The following is a 27,466-nucleotide window of genomic DNA, read 5'->3' as shown; positions in this document are numbered from 1 at the left end:
AGATGACACGTTGTCTGGATTGTGTTGAATATGTGCTGGTTCCATTCATGGATATTGTGAGTCGTGGGGTTTATGGGGCCTGGGGACTACCTAACTTTGACTCTTGCAGATTTAAAGACCCAAACCCTCAAAACCTTCTGTTCGTAATCTGCCCACCTACGTACGGAGCAAAGCCGCTGCATACAGCCTCTACGTGGTATTAACCCTTTCTTACGGCAAGTAATTGGTATTTATGTAACTGACACTTGATTTTACTTTCATCTGGTGTTGTACTTCATTTGGTATTTTTTGCATTTGGTAGTAGTTTTTGTTAGTTCTACTTGTGGCTGTAGGATTTTCTCCCCCTTTTTCAGTGCAGTGTCCAAGTGTTTTCTTGTTCGAGAGCTACTGAAGATATGTATAGAGGTTTGCTCTTGCTTCAGTCAGCCTCTGGTCACGCAAGTTTTCTAAATGTGTTAATTTTACATCTATTATAGTTAGTAGTTGTCAGCTTTGTAACTTGAAAGAATGCTTGGATTTTGTAAATTTCATTATTATTGGTTAATAAATGCATAGCGTATCATGATTGGAAAAATTGGTATGCATTTGTTTCTTTGGGGGGGCTTCTCTTGGGTATTTCTTGTGCTTTTTCAGGTGTGAATGTTGCGCTTGCGGCTTTAGAATGCGGGATGATCCCAGGGCTTGATGGCAACTCTTTTCAAGGTGGAAAGGAAGGCAGGAAAGTCCAGTCCTATCTTATGGGAAGGTCCATGAAGGAAAGGCAAAAATGTCCCAGTTCAGTTTATTGAAGAAATGTTCTTCGTAAAAGTTTGCACGATTAGCACTGACATTTTTGACTGTTAGTATATAGAACTGGCTTAACTTCCTTCTAAAGTAATTGGCAAAAATTTTCTGATCTACAGAAAGATTTGATATTTGCAAGCATTTCAAAATATTCTGTAAATGTTTTTGAATGCTGTGTTGAGGGGTGGGTGTAGGGGTGTCTTTCTGCCCTTTGGTCTTTTCAGAATCTTAAAGCCCTTGAAGAATGCCATCTACCCACGAAGTTGTGTCCAGGTTTCATCCAGTCCCATGAATTCTAACAGGCAGGACAATTGGTTGAAAATTTGAAGGGAGAACTTGGGGCAACTATTAGTGCTCAGTCACTAGACCTGTGCAACTGTGCAGGTGTTAAATTTTAAAACTATGCTTTGCAAATGTACAGCATAAGACTGAGCTGTCGCACAACTGTGCTTCAGACTCCAAATTGAGTGGCTGAGATTAAGCTGTGCAACTGTGCAGCTTAAATTGGACATGTACAACTGTTACATGTTGTATGAGAGTTTAGTGTTGGGTGGGGAGGGTGCTCTGCACTTCTGTTTGTCTTCTGCAGAAATCTTGCCAGCTGTCTGGTGCAAGTACATGTGGTGTCTTCATATGGAGCTCATAGTAACCAGGTGTCTGCTAATCTTTCAAAACAAATTCATCTTAATACAGCTAACTTTAATAACAAATCTGAATGTTTCTGGAATATACCTCTTGTTTATGCCTTTATGGCGCACCAAATAGCTTTGCATTTCTTTGTAGTCCTAGCTGAAACTGTTAGTATTGCAATCAATGTGGTGGACATGTTGTGTGTAGAAGCTTCTTTGTTGCAGATCACTCGTCTGTCGACTCGATTCATAACAGCATCTGAATGCCTAGCTGTCTTTGGGAGCTGTTGGCCTGAGTGTCTTCACTGAATGGTGATCCAGCCACCTCCCTGTGTGCTTGAGAGCTTAATCCAAACCTCAGAAGGCCTTCGAAGTCCTCTGCTGTGTGTGTGTGTTCTTGTGTGCGTGCGCCTCTCTTGTTTTCCCCTCCGTTTTTCCCAGGTTAATTTCTCTTAGGGAGCAAATTTGACTTGAGTGTGCCATCTTGGACAGCCTTAACATTGGAACACTGGAAAATCCAGTCACTCACTGATCAACCTCAGGCTTGTCTTGCTGCTAATCGAGCATCACTCTGCTGCTACGTGATAATGTGGAGTTAAGTAAATCTGGTTCTTCATCTTTTTATGGGTACATGTAGCCCTAAAATTTTGACTGCATGCACATTAGCTTTGCCTTACTCAAACATTACATTTCAAATTAACTGAATGTGGAAGGCAGAATGCCGAAGTACAGATTTTGGGAGCACTGGGAAAGGGTAGGGGTGGGATGGGACAGGACAACACTTTCTTTCTCTTTTTCAGACACGCTATCTTGATCCTACTAAAACTGCCCTGTAACACGAGTGGATGGATGTGTGTGGGCTCGAGTTGAAACCGTTCTACATTCTGCGGGATAAGTTCAGTTTGTGGTTGTAGTACTGCCTATACTTGATGATTTCATTAGACAGTTTTTAACTTTCACGGTTTAAATTTGGGCAGGGTTAAGGGGGGCGGGGGGGGTATCCAAACACCTTTCCTTTTTTTCTCGTTGCAGCTCTAGGTTTAGTGACACTTGGATCACGCTTGTCAAGCTCTGGAGAAATCGATAAGTGTCAAGATTGATTACTATAAACATGTTTAAAATTGGATGTCGTTATGCGGGAGATGTTTGGGAGGGGAAACCTGCAGCTTGTGTCTAGTTACAGGAAAAGTGAAACCAAGGACCAAGATTGAGTAAAGTCGTTCAGATCCGTGTAATTCATCTGCCTGTGACCAGGAGGATTGAATGGTGGTAACTGACATTGTATTCAATATATATTGCATTGGAGCAGGGGTTATAAACATGCCCATTTCAGCTGTTGATGTAGGAACATGATACTTCTAATATATGCAGAGCACTTGACTAAGGCCATATCAGCCAGAAATTATGTAAAACTGATTTGAAGTAATGTAGAACATACTCAACTGTAAGTAACTTCATAGATGCTTTAAATATGTGAAGGGGTTGTGGGGGATGGGGGAAAACCTGCCGTCTTGTGTGTAGTTTCAGGGAAAAGGAGAAGCCATTGGAAAAGGCCTGAGTATTGTAGAGCAGCAGTCATGAGGTTTTTCTTTTCCTGAGGGAACAATCCTTGGCTTGTTCCTTCAGGTTTTGCTTTTTAGCCTCAAATAAGAAAACAAAAAAAGCAAAAGACTCCGGTGGTGGCACTCCTGGATTCCGGGACGGGGTTCAATTCCCTGCGGTGTCTTTGCTTTTTGAACTGCTGCACTAAAGTCCTACTTTAGCATACATTTTAGTGTTGAGGCATCATATCCGTTATGACAAATTTGTGTATAAAACTGCCTTTATTTCTTTAGTCTTTAGTTCTTGTTTAGTTTGTCTAAAACACAAATGTAGGTACTGAATGTCAGTTTCAATTTGAAGTGGCTGTTCAATTCAGTGTGTGAAGGGAAAATGTACTTTGATGCATCATAGTTTTAAACCACAAGCAGGGTACACTGGTGCCATTAGACCAAAAAATTCTGTAGCATGAAAGGAAATTAAGCACCAGAGGTGTTTTTGAACAGTTTAGTACAATTCATTAGTCGAAACAAGTAATGGGAAATCTTAAGTGGTCTTCATTTGTCATTTCTTGATATAACTTGTATACATTGGAATGAAATGTTCTTCAGGCCCCATGGTGCAACACCACAGCAGCACATAGGACATCATAAAATGCAGATATACAGCTGTGTGAAGCCAGTGCAAAATACACCAGACAAATGTACAGAACAAATGCACATGTTAACTAAACGGAGAAAAATAGGCATGAATGGGTTTTCCCATTCATTTGGGGGTGGCTGTCAAAGCAACATATGAGTGGAGAAGGTGGGGGGGGTGTTACACTGTGGGTCCCAGTCAGGGAATATTTCCTTCATAATGAAGTTTTGCATCAAGTTGAGTTACAAGCATCACACAAAACATTTACTTGTCTAGCACATGCTGTATTTTGTGAGCAGAGCAGCATCTGCATTCGTGTTAATGTGAATGCAGATATTTACTGAAAAAATGAAGTTTCTGTATAATCACATCATACTACTTGTGTCTCAAAAGATGAGTCATTCAAATTAATTCAAAATCCCATCATCAGGAATGTGCAGATGAAATGTTGGTCACAGCTGTATTCCTTTAAAATGCCTTTTTTCCCCCCACTCAGTTTCATGTATCCTGACATGTATACAATGTATTATTAATAGTGTGTATGTGTATATATGTGTGTGTGTGTGTGTGTATATATATATATATATATATATATATATATATATATATATATATATATATATATATATATATATAATTTTAATATCTGGGTCAAGGGTAAACGACTTATTTTTAAGACATAATGCCAGTAGAGTACCTTTTTGTCTCACCAAAAATTTTCAAAGTCTACACGCTCAGAATATTAAAGAAAAAAAAGTCTTGATAGAATGTCATTCATCAACATGCGACAAGCCAAAAGAGTGGAAGTAAAGCTTTTTTTTAAGAATATTTCACAATTTAATTTGCCCACATTTAAATGTTAATTCACATCTAGCCTAAACACATTGTTCCAAAAATATTTCACTAGTTTGCAGTGATGTGAGAAGTCATCCTCCTTGATAAGAGCCTTTATACTGAGCTGTTTTTAATTCTTTCCAAACTGCAAATTTGGCACCTGACTCATTTCTACAAGCTCTGTATGGTAGAATCTGGTGCATATGATTAAAGACCTTAAAAGCAGGCTTTTAGTGAAATGTTTTTGTTTTATGTTTGCAAACATTTGTTTAAAAAGTTTCCTCCTGACATTTTGCATGTTAATATTCAGTTGTGAGTCTCATAGTGATTATAGGAGTTTGAAAAGACTTTTATTCTGACATATACAAGTTCACTATTCCATTGGTGTCAGCCTATACAGTTTACCCATATAAAATACTGTTTTGTCAATATATGGCTGTATAAAGCTGTGATATGTGAAATCTAGTCTAATACAGGTTCCCCTAAAACATCAGTAATGTTGCACTCAACACTGCGGGTCGTGGAGCATGAGCACAGGTATACTGATTAATGTAAAATTGTTTGTGCACGCTGTACACAGACAAATCTCTTTACGCAAGAAACGAGCGAAGACATCAGAGTCAATCAGTGGAATTTAAAGTGTTGTAATAATCGGATCAGCATTCGATCTGATTGGAGAAAAAACATTGCATTTCTGTGGAGTGTAACTTTAAATGCATTAGCGAATATACATTTACTCTTCAATCTCACATTTACTCTTCAATCTCACATACGTTTACTCTCTCTCAAACTGTTTAACCATCAAATAAAGTAAAATAAATTTCTGATAGTTTATGAAAGAATCAGTATGATTACCAGAGGAATAGAGAAAATCAAAACGAGTTCAGTGGCTGTTGTTGACAAATGTCCTATTAGCTGGCTGAAATCTTTAGGACCCCTCAGATAGCACTGCATTAAAAACGGACACGATTCCGTTGTGGAAATCACTGTATGGGCTCAGGAACACTTCTGAAAACACAGTCTGTTGCCGCATCCACAAATGCAGTTTAACTATACCATGCAAAGAGTAAAACCTTATATAAACAGGATCCCGAAACACCACCACCTTCTCTGAACCCAAGCTTATTTAAGATGGACTGAGACAAAGTGGGAAAGTGTCCTGTGGTCCAATAAATCAAAATTAGAATTCTTTTTTTTTTAAATCATAGCTGCAGCACAAAAGTGTTTTTATGTCGTAGAAAGAGGGTGTGTGGTCACCCTAAAACGTCATGCTCCATTCCATAGAAACTTGTGTCAGAATTGTTCACGGTTGTGGTGATAGGAACCAGACATCTTAAGTGTTGAATGCTTCTAAAAGCTCCTGCACAGAAAACTATTATATGAAATGGTTACAAATATGTTGCCTAATGCCCGAGACATTTTTTTACAATAGTTTTTAGTGAAGGTTTTGGACTTCTTTTTTTATTTAAATGCTGTACAGTAAAACAGTCCCAGAAACACATGTACAACCCCATTTCCAAACAAAGTTGGGACGCTGGGCAAAATGCAAATAAAAACAGAATGCAATGACGTGCAAATCATTTAAACCCTATATTTAATTGGAAATGATACAAAGACAACATATCAAATATTGAAACTGATTTTGATTTTTTTTTTTAATATATGCCCATTTTGAATTTGATGCCAGCAATGCTTTTCAAAAACATTGGGACGGGGCAACAAAAGTTGTGTAATCCTAAAAATACAACTGGTGGAACATCTCAACTAATTAGGTTAACTGCCAACAGGTCAGTACGATGACTGAGTATAAAAAGAGCATCTCAGACAGGCTGAGTGTTTCAGAAGTAATGATGATGAGGGTTTCACGACTCTGAAAGACTGCACAGGCAAATAGTGCAACAATTCAAGAATAACATCTCAATGTAAAAAAGCAACTTGGGGATTTCATCATCTACGGTACATAATATTAAAAGATTCAGAGAGTTCGGTGAAATCTTTTTATGCAAGGGACAAGGCCAGAAACCAATACTGGCTGGCTGTAATCTTCAGGGCCTCAGGTGGCACTGCATTGAGAACACAAGATTCTGTAATTTAAATGATGGCATGGGCTCAGGAACATTTCTGAAAACCACTGTCTGTGAACACACTTCGTTGCTGAATCCACAAATGCAAGTTAAAACTCTATCATGCAAAGAAGAAACCATATATAAACTGGATCCCAAAACGCCACCGTGTTCTCTGAGCCTGAGCTCATTTAAGATGAACTGAGACAAAGTGGAAAAGTGTCCTGTGGTCTGATGAATCAAAACTAGAATTAGAACTGCACACAGTTCAAAAGCAAGCATCCGTGATGATATGGGGGTGCATTAGTGCACATGGCATAAGTGCCTTGCACATCTGTGAAGGCATCATTGAAGCTGACTGATATATACAGGTTTTGGAGCAACATATGCTGCCATCCAGATGACGTCTTTTTCAGGGAAGGCCTTGCTTATCTCAGTAAGACAATGCCAAAATACATTCTGCACATATTACAACAGCATTGCTCTATAGTAAAAGAGTCTGGGTACTATATAAGTACGACAAAGGAGACCCCGAACTGTTGAGCAGCTAAAATCCTATATCAAGCAACAATGGGAAAACTTTAAAGCTTTTCACTTTCAAAACTACAGCAGTTGGTCTCCTCAGGTCCCAAACACAGGGTGTTGTTAAAAGAAGAGGTAAACATGCCTCTGTCCCAACTTTTTGCATTCTGTTTTTTTTTATTTACATCTTGCAAAGCACCCAAGTTGTTGGTTCACTGGTTATTTAGATAGTACATAAAATAGCTATATTTATGTTGACATCACAGCCTGAGGTCCTATCATCACCGCTGCACCATTTCACATCAAACCACTATCCCAATTGTTGTGTTATACAGAATTTTTGAAAATTTTCCTTCAGGGTTTCATTTGCATGTAAAAAAATCCTTGTGGTTTACACAGTGCAAAAAAGCAAATCAGTAGTTGTGAACATTTAAATTTATATTTGAAAGTCTTTGCATTCTCCCTATATTTAATACAAAATAAACTGCTTAAAGAAGTGACTTAACTTCAAATGATACGCCATGATGCAATCTCTGTCTCATGACTCACTGTGCTTGCTGGACCTGAACACCTCCCTTTGTAACTAGATCTTGGACTGGGAGACCTCATTCTGTCAGCAAGACCTCCTCGAACACCACCACACTAAACACTGGTGTTCCCTGGGCTGTGCTCAGTCTCCTGCTATTTGCATTGCTGACTGATGACTTTGCTGCAAAACATAGCTCAGTTCATATCCTCAAGTTTGCTGATGATACTACAGTGGTGGGTCTGCTCAGCAACAATGATGAGTCAGTGTACAGGGAGGAGGTGGAGCAGCTTGCAGACTTGTGCAGAGTTGATAAAACCAAAGAGATGACTGTTGATTTCAGGAGGACGCATGGTAATCACTCTCCACTTCATATCAACGATTCAAATGTGGAGAGAAATAAAAGCTCCAAGTTCTTTGGTAATGAATTCACCTGGACTCTCAACACCACCAGTCCAGCCAAAAGAGCCCAGCAGCACCTTTACTTCCTACAAAGAATGAAAAGAACCCCCCCCCCTTCTACCTTCATTCCATTCTACTGGGGACAATAGAGAGCCTCCTGATCATCTCTCAGACAGTGTAATGAGAACTGCACCATCTCAGACCACACAACCCTACAGCAGATTGTGAAGACAGCTGAGATCATCAGGGTGTCTTTACCCATCATCAACACCTCCTACCACAAAGTGACTTTTTACCCTCCTGAAGTCTGGCAGAAGGTACCGGAGCATCTGTTCCTCCACCAGACTCTGGAACAGTTTCATCCCAAGGCAGTCAGATAACTGAATGCACAGTGCTGCCCCAACATTCACCTGGGCTAAACTAGACCCTTTCCAACATCCACTATAGTGGCTTTGATGCCAGTCCATGCATATGTACACTGATCAGCCATAACATTAAAGCCACCTATTTGTTTCTACACAATGTTTCTCATTATTCATTTTTTCAGCTCCACTTACTATATAGGTGCACTTTGTCGTTCTATAATTACCCTGTTACTCTGCATAATTTGTTAGCCACCTTTTCACTCTGTTCTTCAATGGTCAGGACCCTTACAGGACCACCACAGAGCAGGTATTATTTTGGTGGTGGACCATTCTCAGCACTGCACTGACGCTGACGTGGTGTTGGCGTGTTAGTGTGTGTTGCGCTGGTACAAGTGGATCAGATACAGTAGTGCTGCTTGACTGTTTAAACACTGTGTCACTCACTGTCCACTCTATTAGACAGTCCTACCTTGTTGGTCCACCCTGTACATGTAAAGCCAGAGACAGTAGCTCATCTGTTGCTGCAGTTTGTGCTGGTGATCCTCTAGTCCTTCATCAGTGATCACAGAATGCTGTTGGCTGGATATTTTTGGTTGGTGGACTATTCTCAGTCCAGCAGTTACACTGAGGTGTTTAAAAACTCCAGCAGCACTGCTGTGTCTGATCCACTGCAGTGCTGAGAATTTATTCAACACCCAAATAATTCCTGCTCTGTGGTGGTCCTGTGGGGGTCCTGACCATTAAAGAACAGGGTAAAAGGGGACTAACAAAGTATATAGAGAAACAGATGGACTACAGTCTGTAATTGTATAACTACAAAGTACACATATAAGGTAAATGGAGCTGATAAAATGGACTGAGTGTAGATACAAGGAGGTGGTTTTAATGTTACTGCTGATCAGTGTGTATATGATGTCCATTCGTAAATACACCGATAAGGCATAACATTATCTGTCCTTGTTTCTACGCTCATTGTCCATTTTATCAGCTCCACTTACTATATAGGTGCACTTTGTAGTTCTACAATTACAGACTGTAGTCCATCTGTTTCTCTGTGTACTTTGTTAGCCCCCTTTTACCCTGTTCTTCAGTGGTCAGGACCCCCATGGACCCTCACAGAGCAGGTACTATTTGGGTGGTGGATCATTCTCAGCACTGCAGTAACACTGATGTGGTGGTGGTGTATTAGTGTGTGTTGTGCTGGTCTGAGTGGATCAGACACAGCAGTGCTGCTGGTCCTGACCACTGCAGTTTTGTTGTTCTGTCTAGTATTTAGAGTCAGGATTGACATTAAATTGTTTGCATTTATGGTGTATTTATTGTATGTTCTGTGCTCGTTTCAGACTGTTGTGTATTTGCACTCTGTGCTGTCCTGTGTAACGTGCTACTGTTGTGTGTTGCACCATGGGGCCTGAAGAACCACATTTCGTTCCAATGTATACAAGCTATACTGAGGAATGACAGTTAAAACCCCTTGACTGTGAGGGCAGAAGCAAATGTAGCTCCTGTTCTGCAGATTTATTTACTGCAGTCATTTGTGTTTACTTTTCTGGCCTCAAACACGTATTACATTTCCTAAATATAAAACATATAAAAAGATGTAATCAGATTACTGTTTAAAGCGTATCAGTCCTTAAAAGGAAACATATGGATCGAAAGTTACTTATCAGTACTTCAGTACTTGTCTGCCCTTTCCTAGCTGAGGCTAGCGGTCAGTACAAACAGGACGGCCAGTTGTGTGAATATCCTTCAAAGTACAGCCACAAACCCAGATCCAGGGCCCAGCCTGCAGAGCAAGTCCATAAACAGACTGCGGTTGTGGGTCGGGTGGTACTTCCTGTGAGCCCTGGCAGCTCCCTTTAGGTAAGTGGCGAATTAGTGTCGGAACATCAGAATTTACGATTTTTTCTCGAAATATTACGACTCTGTACTTTAAATCCTATGTTTTAAGAAGTTGTCGTAAAGCTCCGTTATAATGTTAGCATGTCTAAAAAATAACGTCAACTCGTTTCAGTGCAGCGGGCTCCCTCTGCCGTCGACTCTTTTTCTTCTGTCGCGCTCCGCCGCCGGTGACTGTCTTCGGTGTTTGATGTAGACTGAACGAGAGAAGGATGTGGTCTTTCTTTGCAAGGGATCCTGTTAAAGACTTTAACTATGAAATTTTACCGGAAAATCAAGATAAATCGGGTATATGGACTCTTCATCGAGGAAAACGCAAGGTAAGAGTTTGGCGGCCTCCCAGGACAAAAACACAGATATTGCTTGCACAGTTCAAGGCCGCAGGTCTCCGTCCTCGGTCTGAATTTGTGTACTAAGCTGGTTAGCATTCGCATTAGCCCGCCCAACATCATGCAGCCTTTCTATATCGTAGCTGTGTCATGTTTACATTTGTTTGTGTTCTTATGGTTGGGTTTTCCTGATACCCCAAACTTCTGTGAGAGGTTATGACACAAATCCTCCTTAACAAACACGATATTTGTTGTCAGGAGCCACGTAGCTGGCTGGTGAACATCTTCGCCACGTCAGTCCGTCCACACTGGCAGCAAAACTAGCTGCTAGCTGTTGTAGCTAACTTGGCTACCTCTAGCCAGCATTTGCAGCGCTGCATGTCTCGTCTTCTTATACGTTTAAGCATCACGGAAAAAGTCTATGTTTTGGTGAATGTGACGGTTTCCCTTTATGGAGATGAAGTGCGTATTTAATGTGCTCCTCGGCGGCTAGCTGTCAGCTAACGCATAAACCCGAATAAGTGGACCCTCTTGGCTAGCTTCTTGAAACAAACGGAGCCAGCTGGTCGTTTTTGAGAGAATTAACATTTTAGGTCTCTCTTGAGGTCTTTTCTTTTTATTTGTGTTGTGTTTTGTTAAATAAAACAAAACAAGGCTTTAGTTGCACTTGTAAGTCTCTGCTACAAATCTTTTCTTTTGCCTTAACTAATCAAATATTACAATTTATAGTTTAGCAAATTTAGTTAAACAGCCAGGTAATCTCGTCATATTCAGCAATTTAAAAACTACACACATGGGACTGTAACAGGGTGATCTCTGAAACGTTACAGCAAAGTCAGATGATCTTCACATGTGGTCGTGAGTGGTCTTTCTAATAAACATGTTCACACATTAACACATGACTACATATTTGATTGCATGTGACGTCATGTGAATAATATGTGATCACATGCGACATGTCATGTCCTGAAATGGCACATTATCACATGTTCTTCGCAAGTACACCTGTGGTGTTATGTTTTGCGTGGTTTGTGCGGCACAGCATCTTTTTCAACACGTCATTCAACGTATTACACGTGGAAAATGTAAATGAATTAATCCAAAAATTGCCTTATGTAAAAAAATACTGTGTGAAGTGTTTAATAAACATTATTGTTTTTTTGATTATTCACAAGTGATTTTTTTTCCCCAAGGGAATGTCTGTTCTTGTTTTGCCAGCGTTCTCCTAAAACAGTTTAATTACTCTGTGACACTGTATGGTGGCCCGAAGCTGCTGTTTGTCTTTACCAATAAATTTTACTTTTTATACGTTTTTCCATTTCCTCTGTAGACAACTGGAGAACCAGTGTCTGTCTTTTTGTACGAAGTGGCCCAGGGAACAGAGGAGCAGACACAATTGGCCAAAGCAGCTTTCAAACGCATGAAGACGCTGAGACATCCCAACATCCTGTCCTATGTAGATGGATTGGAGGTGAGGACTGATGTATAGAGATTAAGAAGATTCAATTTTGCCCAAGAATAAAGCAAAGTGTAATGTTTCGGTGGTGCAGTTGATACTAGGTGTGTAACAATACATTGGGATATCACCATGCAAAACTATGACAATGCATGGTGGGGAATGGATGTTCTATTATTATGCCATCTAATGCACTTGACTTATTTGAACACCAAACGATTAGCACTAATCAATTCTTAGCTCCAGCACTCCACTTGTCTCCCAACGCTAGTGTTGCTAGTAAGTTATGCAACAACATGGGTTCAGTCAACATTTTAATTCATTTGAATTTTGGTTAAAAAATCATGAGAATACTAAAATGTGAACCCATTACACACGTACTGTTATTTTTTATCTTATGAGTCAATGAGATGATGATTTAGGGCGATTTTCTATAGCACTGAATCTTGTGTGGTAATTGGTTTAAAAATAAAAGAACAACAGTTGTTTGGTTTTCAACTAAGGGGAGGATTTAATCACAATTATCCCAGGCATAAAAATATAATAGCAAAAATCTTAACATGTCAGCGGTTCTGCATAAAAACACTGCATTTCACAGTTTAAATAAAGCAAAAAATGTGCAAGAAAAGTTAATACACATAATGAGATATGAAAGGGAAAGAGTGACTGAGTAATTTGCATTGGCATATAACTACTTTGCGCAGGTCTGTGCTGATGAAAAGTATTGTCATTCTCTTTCATATCTCATTATGATCTAAATTTAGATATGCTTGGATTCTAATCCATTATTGCACAGTAACATTTACAGTGATGACAATGATGAAATCTTGCGACTACACAGTGGGATGTGCCTGTCATGCATCTCAGCTAACTTCGGTCAGATCCAAGGTTATGAGTGATCTCTTTTATCTTGAATGGCGCCTCAGTGGTTCTCAGGAAGGTTGAGAGATAGATAGGCTGGATGTTAGCAGTTCTTATTTATGTCAAAACGATTTTCTCAAGGAATGGTCATCTTCCTGGTACTGTGCTGTGCTGAAATCTTGAATAAGCCAATAAGTGACCTTAATATTCAGGTTTATGTAACGGTGGTCGTTTTTGATTACATAGTAAATGTTCATGCAAGGTCATGCATGTTCATGCAAGGTCAATGACGTGGCACTAATTTAAAGGTGGAGTAATTACCATTTTTGGATTTGACGGAGTAGTCACATGTTAAAGGTTCATGCTCAGCATTTTTCAGATTTAAAGAGGAAGTTACCATCTGCCATTTAATGTATTCCTGTTTTCATGTAGCATTTCACACATCTAACTGTTCAGCTGTACATTACATCTAGTTTCATTGCTTGTTATAAAATGGATTGGTTCCGACATATAGCGCGGTGCCTAAAACCCCCCTGCCCCATGATAAAATTGCAGTAACGCATGGCCTCGATTTAATTTAACCCTATATCAATAACAGGTAATAGGTTTGTACTTGCAGTATCAGTTTAGTACTGCGATGGTCAATCTGGGATCAATTTATCAGTCGACCACTTCACACATGCACTGTTGCTCCAAGCAGTGACAATAAGTATCTATCTTGAAGTTTCTCTTTTTCTTCTTCTTTGATGGCAGACGGATAAAAGCTTGTATTTGGTCACAGAGCCAATTACCCCCCTTGCTACACACTTGAAAGCTCGGGCAGAGGGTGGGGGCTCAGGGGAGCTGGAGATTTCCTGGGGCCTTCATCAGATTGTGGTGAGTAGATGGAATGGAGAGCACTGAGAATCTGGGCCGATGGCAATATCCATTCATTTTAAATGCACATACCTGTTTGAGGCAAATGTTAATGCACACATTGATTAAATGTTAAAAATGGGGCTAAATCCACCTGGATTAGCACTTCAAAGAAGTGTAACATTAATTTTATGAATGCAGTAAAATACAGCTGTTAATACAGACATGATTGTGATGTAATTGTGGGTTCATACACATGAATGTCTCTCTTCTTACCTCTCCGTGTCTCTCTTTTTGCCTGTCAGTAACTTACATATTTTTCTGTTCTCTGATTGTTCTCCATTTAGAAAGCACTGAGTTTTTTAGTGAATGACTGTCATCTTCTCCATAATAACCTTGGGATGTGGGCGATATTTGTGGACCGAGCGGGTGAATGGAAACTAGGAGGGTTGGATCACGTGACCTCGGACCAAGGTGAACCCTCGTCCTTACCTCCGGCCAAAGTGGTGAACCCTGACTTGGAGAAGTATGACCCCCCAGAGAGCCCCAACAGTGGAGGAGAGAAATGGTGAGTATAACACTGGGAGGAAAAACAGGGACGCTTGACAGGTTTTTGCTAATTAGGGCTGTCACAGTTACTTGTTTTTAAATCTATAACTTGACTTAGAAAAATGAATGTGATAAATTCTGCATTCTTAATAAATCAGCTTTGTAATTAGTTTGTCATTTGAATGATGAATGAATGATAAACAGGGTATCCTCAGGTCATTATAAACCTGGCATTAGCTGATTCACCGTAAGCTATTAGCACTGAAGTTGCTTTTGTTTGCATCGTTGAAAAAGAGGACACCCACACCAGCAGGATCTCGCGAATGCATATATGTTTGTAGTTATAAATTTCATATATATTGCATGTATATATTTTTATATAGTTTATATATAAAAATCTAATTGTTTGTTGTCACAAATATGAAGTAAGTCTATATGAGGTAAAAGATTTTATTTAAAGGTTTAGGCTGAACAGCTCGGCAGAGAGCTAACAGGCTCCTCCAGTAATATTCAGCATTAGGCTTTACCAAAGAAGTCGCTGTAAAGATGCATGCAAACACACGAAGTAATAAATATGACTCCTAAATGTCTAAATCTCAAATGCTTCAAGTTTCAGTGTTTAAGCGAAGCTGGCTTAAGTGGTATTAAACCCTGTATGGAAAGAGTATGTACACCATTAACTTGGTGCTATCATAACATTGAAATTTCCATAGATGTGCCACTGCAAATTAACATTATCTTAGTAGTGGTGCTCGGGGTACTTATAAGGCAGATATTTTTGCATTACATACTGCCATATGTGATATGCAACCATGTCACGTTCATTGAAGATATCTCATAATTTCTCTGTGTGAAAAAGCATCAAGTTGATATTGCTGATTCCTGCAGATACTCTGATAATACATATTTTAGGTTCTCGTACTGTCTCTCATATTAAGAAATAGGCTAGTTTACGCACCCATTTATATGCTTTTTTGCTACGGTTTTGTGTGTATTTTTCGGTAAAATATTTTGGAATCTTTGAAAGGCTCTGCACATTATGTTGTTGTTCATTTAAGCCTATTTTTATTTTTTGGCTATTAAAAAAGTCTTTACTTGATTAATCATCAAAATAATTTATAGATGACTTGATTACTAACATAATAGATGATAGATACTGACAGCCCTGTTTGCTAATTGTTATCTATTTCAGCTAGTCTTCAGTTTTTTCACTCACTAGGTGAAACCGGTTCACCTCGTTAAGAACTGAAATTTTCATCATGCCACTCAGCAAGTGGTTCTGGTCTTCCTTTAGCTCTGAAATGCTGCCATAGACTGTATGGGTTTCTACCAAACTGTGTGAATGTGCATGTGTTTGCTGTCTACCAGGTCAGGTGATGTGTGGAGGCTGGGTTGTCTAATTTGGGAAGTGTTTAATGGACCTCTCCCTCGTGCCTCATCTCTACGATCTCTCGGCAAGGTAACGCAGCTCAGTGTTGTTAGAGTGTATCTAGGGCGTATATAACAGTTTATTTGCATAGAAGCTAGAGTTAAGGATGTGAACACAGGTGACTGTCAAATATAGACAAAAATCATGCAGGGGCAGGAGCCAGGAAAACTACCACAGGTGATCTGTTTTAGGCTAACAAAGGATTCTGTAATACCTTCAGTGGGCCTATTTTATACATGTATAAAATAAATGTAAACAAATACGTTTATCAGTGTTTATGAAGATACAGCTGGAGGGTGAAAGAACTTATGAGCAATCATTTCTATCCTCAGATCTTTTATCTTCGCTCATTTTATCTACAGTAGATAAGACATAATTGTTTGTGTTCAGTCAAAGGATGTTTTTCATACATGTACCCCCCACTACGTCTGGCAGATCCCAAAGCAGCTGGTACCACATTATTGTGAGCTGGTAGGGGCAAACCCAAAGGCTCGGCCAAATCCGGCCCGCTTCCTGCAGAATTGTCGCTCTCCTGGAGGCTTTCTAAGCAACAGCTTTGTGGAGAGTAACCTCTTTCTGGAACAGATACAGGTAGAGCCACACCACCTATGTACATTTTCTCAGTTGAATACTATAAAGCTAGAGGTATGTTGTAGGTAATTAGTCTGAAGTGCTTGATTTCTGGTAAAACAAAGTTACTTTGGGGTAATTTCAAGGCTAGCAAGGCTATAGTTCGCTTATTAATCAGCTACTTTGCTACCTCATGTTTTATTTTTTTATTAGCATGTTTTATTGTTTTATTGGATATTGGATATGCTGATTTTGTCAGCTTTGTTTTGGCTACCTTTTCTGACTGATTATTGCTGTATATCATAGTAAAGTCATCTGCTCTTTGTTTTTGTTGTTGCTTATGTGTTTTATGAGACATGTCTATCTTTTAGATTAAGGAGCCAGCAGAGAAACAACAGTTTTTTCAGGATCTGAGTGATAATCTGGACTCTTTCCCTGAAGATTTCTGCAAACACAAAGTTCTGCCTCAGCTTCTCACAGCCTTTGAGTTTGGCAATGCTGGTGCAGTTGTTCTCACACCACTCTTTAAGGTAATGTGTTTTTAGAGTACATGTGAAATAATATTAAATATTTAAGCTTATTCTTGCTGCCAGAAGAAAACCTTATATCTCCAAAATGGATATAAAGATATAAAACTTTACAGGAGAACGGAAAAACATTAGCTTATATAGCAAGTGCCCCAAATAATTTTGGACAGTTTGTATTGGTCCCTTCACTTAATCACAAAATTCTGACACAAAGCAAAGGGAACTGGAGATTTTTAAATGATGCAAAAAATAGTAGAAAACGACAAAAATAGAGGTTTTCGTGCAACAGTGACGATATATTACTTTTGGTACTTGTTACTTTTTAGTACTGTTAATGGTTCTGTGGTTTTAGATAAAATTAATTTGTATTATTCTGAAAAAATGGTTAGGCAGGATTCAGGTGTTCCTTATCAATGTTTTTTTTTTTAGTTAATTATTGATGCAACAAAATTCAGCACACACCTGGCTAAAAAACCAAAACACAGAAACAAAGTTTGTTTGTTTAATTAATTAATTTGCTGTTTTATTTATGCTTTTATGTAAATGCACTCAAAAACCACAGGGAAATTGAGAAAATACACTTTTACTGTTGATAAAATCTGCTTTTAGTGAGACAAACTGGGCTAATAATGAATAAAGACAGTTTGTAATAGTAAACTTATTTTCAGTAAGTTTATCACAGAATGTACTAATGGTCACCCAAGACTGTCAGTTCTGTTTTATTAGTTATACTTTGGGCTTTTCATTTGTGAATTATTTCATCATTTCAAAAGCTGTGACTACAGATGGTGGTGTGCTAGCAGGAACTTTCCTTTCTGCACTGTTGTTTTGCTGTATTCTGTGTATCAAGCGGGAGGTCATATTTTCAAGTGGTATCAAGCCTGTAGTGAAGTAGTTCCTGGGTGTTGTATCCCCTCTTGATACTTAATATGAGCAGAGATTATAAATCGCTTGCCTAATATCCTCATAGAACCAGTAAAATAGTTCCACACTGCTGACTTTTTTCCAACTGATGCTCTGCTGCTGCTCAAACTGTTTGAATATGTCTGTGCTGAAGGAAAACAGTGTTTTTAATTACTGTTGTTTTCATTGTCATTCAAATGACTTGTTAATTTTTAGATTTTGACATTTCATCGTAAGCCTGTCTAATCTTTTGGGGTTTTTTTCCAGCCAGAATTTTTTTCTCTTTCAGGAGAAAACGGAAAGTGTCAATGTTTTGACTATTTTGCAGCCTATTGTAAAAATTTCGGTGCAATGCTGTATTTAATCTTATACACTAAAGAAGGTGCAATAAGCATGTTGTAGCCTGTAGTTACAGTGGTGTGAAAAAGTGTTTGCCCCCTTCCTGATTTCTTATTCTTTTGCATGTTTGTTGCACTTAAATGTTTCAGATCACCAAACAAATTTAAATATTAGACAAAGATAACACAAGTAAACACAAAATGCAGTTTATAAATGAAGGTCTTTATTATTAAGGGAAAAAGAAATCCAAACCTACAGGGCCCTGTGTGAAAAAGTGATTGCCCCCTAAACCTAATAACTGGTTGGGCCACCCTTAGCAGCAACAACTGCAATCAGGTATTGGCAATAACTGGCAGTGAGTCTTTTACAGCTCTGTGGAGGAATTTTGGCCACTCATCTTTGCAGAATTGTTGTAATTCAGCCACATTGGAGGGTTTCCAAGCATGAACTGCCTTTTTAAGCATCTCAATCAGATTCAGGTCAGGACTTTGACTAGGCCACTCCAAAGTCTTAATTTTGTTTTTCTTAAGCCATTCAGAGGTGGACTTGCTGGTGTGTTTTGGATCATTGTCCTGCTGCAGAATCGAAGTGCGCTTTAGCTTGAGGTCACGAACAGATGGCCGGACATTCTCCTTCAGGATTTTTTGGTAGACAGCAGAATTCATGGTTCCATTTACCACAGCAAGTCTTCCAGGTGCTGAAGCAGCAAAACAGCCCCAGACCATCACACTACCACCACCATATTTTACTGTTGGTATGATGTTCCTTTTCTGAAATGCTGTGTTACTTCTACACCAGATGTAATGGGACATACACCTTCCAAAAAGTTCAACTTTTGTCTCATCAGTCCACAGAGTATTCTCCCAAAAGTCTTGGGGATCATCAAGATGTTTTCTGGCAAAACTGAGACGAGCCTTTATGTTCTTTTTGCTCAGCAGTGGTTTTCGTCTTGGAACTCTGCCATGCAGGCCATTTTTGCCCAGTCTCTTTCTTAGGGTGGAGTCATGAACACTGACTTTAACTGAGGCAAGTGAGGCCTGCAATCACTTTTTCACTCAGGGCCCTGTAGGTTTGGATTTCTTTTTCCCTTAATAATAAAGACCTTTATTTATAAACTGCATTTTGTGTTTTACTTGTGTTTTTTTGGTCTAATATTTAAATTTGTTTGGTGATCTGAAACATTTAAGTGTGACAAACATGCAAAAGAATAAGAAATCAGGAAGGGGGCAAACACTTTTTCACACCACTGTATAATGTGGCATTGCAGTCAAAAGAGTGTAATTTTATTGTGTTAGAGTGCAAGGTTTAGTGCAGTTGTTGTATAGTTATAATGTAATATTATAACTTGTTACATGAGTGTAATTTACGATTCATTTAGTGCAGCACACCACTGAGAGGTTGGCATGACATGGCAGGGAGGCTACATTAACCACTTTTCATGAATGCAGAGAGAGAAACAAAGAGTAACAGTAGTCTTCTCCAAGCAACAGCAATGGCCCTCATTCACCAATATCCTCCCCTGCGGGCAGTTTTTTTATATTTTTTAAATTTGTTCTGGTGAAAGGACTTAAGGAAAAGTCTGTCGAATTGATGATGTGTTCTTAAACCACAGAATTGTTTACACCTTTGTTGAGTTTCTCGAGTGTGTGTAGATTCCGTTCTTACCTAAGAACCAAATTCCAAATAAGAAAACACTGGTGAATGTCAGTTTTTTTTGTAAAAACTGCATAAGTGGATTTTAAAAAGAAATTTATTTTTAAGAATGAATGGTGAATGAGGCCCAGTGTTCTCTGTATTATGTTTGTATTCAGGTGGGAAAGTATTTGTCTGCTGAAGAATATCAACAGAAAATCATCCCGGTCATAGTGAAGATGTTCTCCTCTACTGATCGAGCGATGAGGATACGACTTCTGCAGCAGGTCACCCTTATTGCATACCCTATTTTTTTTTTGAATATATGTGTACACGACACCAGGCCTATTAAATGGTAATTCTTTGTTTCTCACTGCCTTCTTTGTTCTCTTTGTCTTTGTCACACAGATGGAGCAGTTTATTCAGTATTTGAATGAGGCAGCAGTCAATTCTCAAATCTTTCCTCATGTAGTTCATGGCTTCACGGACACAAACCCAGCCATTAGGGAACAAACCGTCAAGGTATTCGCTTAGTTGATTATCGTCTAACTTGATTGTAATTTCAGGCTAAAAGTTATTTTTAAATAACTTTTTAATTAATAAACTGTTTGAGTGTCTAGTGCTGCAGCAAATATTTGATAATATGCAGTAAATCTAATAATTAAAATGTTTGAAAACTCAATAGCTGTCTGAAGCAACGGCACATTAACCACTTTTATTAGGCAACGGCACATTAACCACTTATCATAATAATAATAATAATAGTTATAATGATGATGATGATGATGATGATGATAATAATCAGTTATTAAATTGAAACATCCTGAGTTTTCAAGAGGCTTTATTATCATTTCAGTTATATACAATACACAGTGAAAAGAAACAACTTTCCTCCAGGACCAGCACAGGAACACACATGCGAAACAATACAGTATACAAAGTGCAGACAATGCAGTGCAATAAATACAAAAAACTTACAATAAATACAGAACAGAACGCAGGCGGTACACGGTACTGAGAATATGTCGAGTTGTGCACAGCAGGATGTAACATACTATAACATTTTAGCAGGTAGCCTAGCATATGTGAGCATAGAAGTCTTTGAGGTAGCAACCAGAAAAACAGCAACGGAATACATTATTTGGTTGACACAATATTCTAGCAGCCAATATTGTTAAGAAATAAAATGTGCAGAAATGAAAGTAGGCAGATATATGAATTATATTAAGTATTTCAGTGTGAAATGCAATGATTATTTTTAAATACAGTGTCACAGACATAAACTGGAATTTCAAGCAGTGGGAATGGAGATGGTATGTTTGTGAGAGTCTGTGGGAGTTGAGGAATCTGATGGCTTGTGGAAAGAAACGGTTGCGCAGTCTGGCTGTGAGGGCCTGCAACTTATTCTTAGAGAATATTCAAATATTCAAGATAACATTGAATAAAATGTTTGAAAATTTGATAGTTGCAACTTTAGTTCAGAGTGATACCTAATGATATTTGTTGTTTAGAATTGATTGTTTAGCATAAAAGTTTATTTTGGGGGAATAGGTGTGTCGCGAGACTAGTTAATGTAATCTTGATGGTAACCATCCTAGCTTTGAAATTGTCATTTAGTGCTAAATTACAGTTTTTAGTGCAAGAGGGGTGTAGCACTGTATAGTATTCCTTGCTGTAACAGACCTCATTTAACTCATCATTTATGTTAAATCGTGTAAGGCAGATAAGGGGGGAAAAAAAAAAAGTTTAAAAAGTTTCATTTATATGAAGAATACTGACCCTCTAGGATTTGGGTTAGAGGACTGTGTGAACTGTTAGATCTGAAATGAATACCATGTTTTTTCTTTTCTTTTCTGTAGTCTATGCTTCTATTAGCTCCTAAGCTGAACGAAACCAACCTGAATCAGGAGTTGATGCGGCACTTTGCAAGACTGCAGTCTAGAGATGATCAGGGTCCTATCCGCTGCAACACCACTGTTTGCCTGGGCAAGATTGCCCCCTATCTTAATGCTGGGGTAACTGCCACTTTTAACTTCGTTTCACTATTTGCATGTTTTTTGCATCACAGACTGTAACAGTAATAATGATGTTAAGACTAGTGCAGACTGTCAGCTTTTATTATTGCATCAGACTCAAAGTGATCACCTTTGATACATTTATTGCATGTTTTGGACAGATTTTAGTTGTATTTGTTCAGCAGTCTAACACAAGGCGTATGGATATTTAAAGAATATTTAGTCTTACTTTCCTGTGTTTGTATATTGGGTCAGATGCGCCAACGGGTGTTGACTTCCGCGTTTTCCCGAGCCACTAAAGACCCCTTCCCCGCATCACGGGCAGCTGGCGTGCTGGGCTTTGCTGCCACAAATCATTATTATAGTGTGAGTGAATGTGCCACACGCATCCTGCCCACCCTCTGCCCACTCACCGTGGACCCTGACAAGAACGTCCGAGACCAGGTAAATGCCCACCTACTGAGTCTAGCTCTTACCCTGGCTGTAGTCTTCTCAGCATTGGGATGTATTTTATGCTAATAATTACAACTTCTATGAGAACTCTGTCAATTTAATTTCTAGTGTCTGTCATGCATTTGTAAATAATGTCATATTTGAATAACTTATTGACATGATTTAATCTGACATAAAAGGCTAATTATGACTGACGTCCTCTCCCACTATCCTGTAGGCGTTTAAAGCCATTAAGAGTTTTCTGAGTAAGCTGGAGACAGTTTCTGATGACCCATCTAAACTAGCTGAAATAGGTATGACAGCTCATGTACTTAACTGCTTTTAAAAAGTTTTATGGGTTTTAAAAAAATCTGTTGAAATATGGTAGTATGCTGTTATCATATGATGTTATGTGAAAGCTAAAGCCCTCAGCATTTTAGGTGCTACCTGTAGCTCTTTTAGTAATTATGTTCACATTTTTTAAAATCTGTTCTTTTATTTTGCTTCTTCCTTCCAGAAAAGGATGTGACTGCGTCTGCACAGGCCGGTGGTTCAGCAGCGACATGGGCAGGCTGGGCAGTGACGGGCGTCTCCTCTCTCACTTCCAAACTCATCCGCAATGCACCAGCGGGCAGTGAAGGCGCAGCAGCTGGTAACGCTTCCACTCCACAGCCTTCAGCCGCTACAGGTGCAACAAATGCAGCAGGTAAACTGTAGAACATAAATTCTGAACAGGGTAGCTATAGCAACAGGAGCCCAAATTTGGCTGCTTTCTGTGTAGATCTCATATTTTCCTCTCATCCTGTCATCTTGCTGACTGTTCTAGAATGTTGTTTTTTTCCTGTTAGTGCTTTGAAGTTGCTTTTAATTATTTATTTAATACCTGTTTTTTTTTTTTCCCCCTTCTACATCAGGCTCAGACACAAAGGCGCTCACTCCCAGTGCACCTACATCATCTACTCTTACTAATCAGTCCGAAGCTGCAAAAGAGGCAGAGGAAGCAGTTGGAGATCGGTGGGACGATGAAGACTGGGGAAGCCTTGAGGTGATTGCACATGCAAAAGCTAGTCAGTAGAGTATTTTTTTAATTTTGATAAAACTACTTGTAAAATGTCCAACATTATTGCCTTTTTTCAATCTGTGTGCTGTCAGGATCCTGAGAAAGCACAGACAGACCCAGATGACTGGAACTCCGATTGGTCCACCATGTCTTCAACCCAGAAAAAAAGCAGTGTAAGTATACTGTGCTCATATAAGTATGTTTATATCGTATGTGTAAACTGAATGAGAGACCATTAGTGTGGATTCATCCCTCAAGTGTTTTTAAATGACAGGACCATATGAATATCAGCGTAATTGTTGAATAAATATACATAATAAAGTACAATCTCTCAGTTATAGGCTGTGAAACTGCAAAGTAGTGTTTGAAGGTCTTACGGCTCTGAATAGGGAACCAACATCTGTGTTTTCTTCTTTTCTTGCAGGTGGGTAGGACTTCCTCTGGAGCTATGAAAAAGCAGAGTTCTGACTGGAGCAGTTCTGGCTGGGATGCTGATGACAGCTGGTCCAATGAGAAGGACGCAGATGGACAAGGTCAGAGTTCACCGGCTGACGAGGGATGGGGTAACGACTGGGATGATGATGGGGCTCTTGCAGAGAGCTTCACCCCAACACCACGGAATACTACTCCCTCCTCTTCCTCAGCTTTCATCCCTAAGAGTGCCAGTGCGAGCTCTGGACAGGAAGCTGTGCGACTGGCCAGTGACTATAACTGGGACAGTGCAGGTGGGAAAGGGACAACATCTGACCTGCTCTCCAGCATATCCCAGAGGGCCAGCCCTGCTGCTGCTTCTATGGTGAGAAGAGAGAGAAAGATGAAGATAAAGAAATGAGAATAGAAAATGCAGATGTGAGAGAGATTTTGATGAAAAGAAGTGCAGACAGACAAATGAAGAACAAATGGGGTTTCTGTGTGACGGGCTTTATGTGGTGAAACCTTTACTGTAGTTCCTCAAAACTTAAATGAAACAAAATAAACTTATCACTTGCATTGCGTAATGTAAAACCCCCTGCAACTTTTAAATCTGAAGCTTTAAAGCTCAGATGTAACAGTTGCAACGTCTAAAGTTAACACCAACATCTGTGACATCTGCTTGCACCAGCCATTTTTTCCCTTGTTAGACTGTGGTAACATGATCGATCTGTGAGGCTACGTTTTTCCCTCTTCTTGACATGAAAGATTTAAAATGAAGTCCAGACTAAATTTGTGTGTTTGTTTGTTCTGTTATTTCTAGAAGGCTGATGATGGCTGGGGAGCGAATGCTGCAGGTGACTGGGGAACGGAGGAGAACTGGGAGTCACTGGATGGTGATCAGGGTCAGTTTCACTGTTAGCAATGTTGTGTTTTGTTAAGAAATCTTATTGTTGTTTAAATGCCTGATTGCGCATTCACTTTCACATCATTATATAACCTACTCCAGTGTTCACAGTGGAGACACTCCAAGCATCATAGTGTTCAACATCCAAAGTGTTGTACGAGCATTAATAACAAAAATGTTTGCCCTACATGGATGCATCCAGAGATGATATATGTATGTAACAATACAATGCAGTGGTGTCGATACAGCAGATAAAAAGAAGTTCCTGAATATGTGCCTTGTATTGAGCTTGCTTGCGTGTATACTAAGGACATAACAATTCACATATTTTCACATTAAGTATTCAAGATTCAATTTAGTTTAATTATTTAATATAATAAGATAGAATTCTATTAAGAGCTCCAATTACATACTACACAGATTAGTTTGGCTCACAAATACAAGTTCTGTGATAAATCTTTTTCAGTGCTGACCAGTCCACTAATAAAATAAACCGCAAAATTATAAGCTCTGGAATTTCTAAATAATTTCTAAAAAGCCCAGTTGTTTAAAACTGGTTGTGTGCAGAAGCCCCTCTACACCCTCTCCTGCCCATCTTACTCTGATAAAATGCTCCCAAAGGCCTACTTTTGATTGTTGACAGTGGTTTCCATGAAAGATATTAAGTGAGAGACTCTGAAAAAACCGAGGAGCTTATAGGCCATACAGGTTTTTGATACACAAATCTCGATTTTTTTTTCAATACGTGTTGAAATCATTACACCTTTTATTATATAGTTTACACTGATATTCTTCTAAATGTTTCACTGTTATTTTTTTGGGGAACAGCAAAAAAGTAATAAATGATATATAAATTCAAATTCAAGGCATTTGGAATACTAATTTTATTCTAACTGTATTATCAATGTTTTAGAGTTATTGAATTATCTACAGCTTTGTTCATCATTGTGGACATATCTAAATATTTACAGCTTCCCACAAATTGAGTATCTTATTTTAAATTTTAGATTAACTCCTTGAGACCACTGGTGGTCCCAAAACGTACTTCGTCATATTCTTCATAACTTTCATATTTCATAAGCTACATTCAAAAAGTGGGTGTCATATGAGAGCTGTAACTGTCTTCTTTCCTGTCAAATAGATGGGTAATGTAATTTTAAACCCTTATAATAAAAGAAGCTGAACTCACTTTTTTTTTTTTTGTCTAATGAAAGTCGACCCATTTTTCCACAAATCTGGGCTATAAACTATAAACAGATGGTGTCTCTTCAGTGATCCGCTCTGTAAAAATTATCTTTATAAAATAATACAAAGAGCGTGTAAGATTTTTGGCTTTCAGCAGTAAGTTGTGAACATGTAGCAATATGTGTATGATCATAAAACATGTTCTGTTAATTTGAGGGGAGCTTTTACTCAAAAAAAAAAAAAATACATTTATTTCATGCAGTTACTGAATAATTTGCCTTACAATTTGGTCATTTAAATTGGAGAATCCCTGGAGAATAAGAATAAAAACATCATATTTTAATCATTATATACATGTTCTGCAACAAAGTAAATTTTATACACCTATGTTTTCTGGCTAGTTGTGTTACTTGCTAGAAAAATAGAAGCCCATAGTTACATGAAAATTAAGATTAAGCAAAAAAAAAAAATTAAGAAAATTAAGCAAAGAACTCCAGGCATTTCTGTTAGCATGGTGAGTTTTTAGGATTACAGAAAATTTATTTGAAGGTAAATGTTGCTCATATTCCTTTTTAGGTCTTAGTAAGGCCGAGTTAGCCAAGAAGAAGCGTGAGGAAAGGAGGCGAGAGCTGGAGGCCAAGAGGGCAGAGCGGAAGGCAGCCAAAGGCCCTCTCAAACTGGGAGCACGCAAGCTGGACTGAGAAAGGAAGCATCCAGAACAGAGGCGTGGCAAAGCTGAGGGCCCTGATGCATCGGCAGAAGGTCATTGGTCAGTGCTTGATCTTAAGGAAACATTCCATGATCCATGATAGTGGAGTCGGAGGAATCGGAGCTGTCTTTTCATTGGTTGTTGGATGGGGCGGGGTGAAAGTGACATCATAGTCACCCGTCACCTAGATATGTTTGAGTAAGGGACAACACAGCCTAAACTACGATATTTATATCGCCTCTGCTAATAGAATCATACCATGGTCCTTTTTATACTGATTACAGTATCAGTTTATCATGTGCATGGACACATTTGCTGGAGAATGGCACTGAGAGTCAGACTTTTTTTTTATATTAAAAAAATGTGTACTTCAACCTAGATATTGTAGTATGTGTGTATGTTGAATATACACTTAATACTGAACGCTTGAACCTTGAGAGAAAATCTGTTGGATGAGAGAGACTCAAAGTGCTTCTGCAGATAAAACCCTGTCACACAATCACTGTCCCAGGCAGACCTGCATAATTCCAGTGCTTGCATGAACATCATTATATGTTACGAAAAACAAGACAAATTAACCATGACAACCTCCACGTGCTCTTGCAGGGCTTACGACAATGTAAGGTGAGGGGTGTTCCTTCTATTTTTGCTTTGTGCCTTCTTTTTCCTTTCCTTTTCCTTTTGGTAGAAGTACTGTATGATATGGGCTGGGAGGCATTAAGATGTTGAATGATACACATTTTCCCTTTTTTAATATTATTTTATGACATGCCTTTGGTCTGAATGTTGGTTTTTATGATCTGGTGCAATATCTTGAGGAGGGTGAATCATGTATTATGTGCACTCTTGAAAGTACAACCTTAAGAAATAATAGTGATGATAATAAAAATGGAAGGGAGCTTGCCTCCCCAGACGTACTGTGCTGTTTTTGCCTCTTGCTCAACCACAGTGCAATACACTAGCTTTCTGTTACCAAGCATTGTGTAAGCAGCAACAAAGGTCTCTTTCAGTAAGCTGTTCTGGACACAAAAACTGGCAAAGTGCTTTATTGTGTACCCTAAATCGGCATCCCTTACATTATTAAGTTAGTGGGGTT

At 38.8% G+C, this 27,466-nt stretch overlaps 1 protein-coding gene across 1 annotated transcript; it reads left to right on the top strand.

Moving 5' to 3' along the window:
- Positions 1-10,330: 10,330 nt before the first annotated feature.
- On the top strand, positions 10,331-27,288 carry scyl1 (SCY1-like, kinase-like 1). Its single transcript, XM_036568455.1, has 18 exons — positions 10,331-10,521; positions 11,861-12,001; positions 13,601-13,723; positions 14,050-14,270; positions 15,620-15,710; positions 16,116-16,271; positions 16,622-16,780; positions 19,831-19,938; positions 20,060-20,173; positions 21,511-21,666; positions 21,922-22,110; positions 22,337-22,412; positions 22,616-22,804; positions 23,013-23,143; positions 23,251-23,331; positions 23,583-23,954; positions 24,393-24,474; positions 26,238-27,288. Exons 1-18 carry the CDS (start codon positions 10,414-10,416, stop codon positions 26,360-26,362), a joined length of 2,622 nt encoding a protein of 873 aa, XP_036424348.1. The 5' UTR covers positions 10,331-10,413; the 3' UTR covers positions 26,363-27,288.
- The last annotated feature ends 178 nt before the right edge of the window (positions 27,289-27,466 follow it).

Source organism: Colossoma macropomum, unplaced genomic scaffold (assembly GCF_904425465.1).
Source record: "Colossoma macropomum unplaced genomic scaffold, Colossoma_macropomum, whole genome shotgun sequence".
In the NCBI taxonomy this organism is placed as follows: domain Eukaryota; kingdom Metazoa; phylum Chordata; class Actinopteri; order Characiformes; family Serrasalmidae; genus Colossoma; species Colossoma macropomum.
This window is presented reverse-complemented; position numbering and strand designations above follow the sequence as displayed.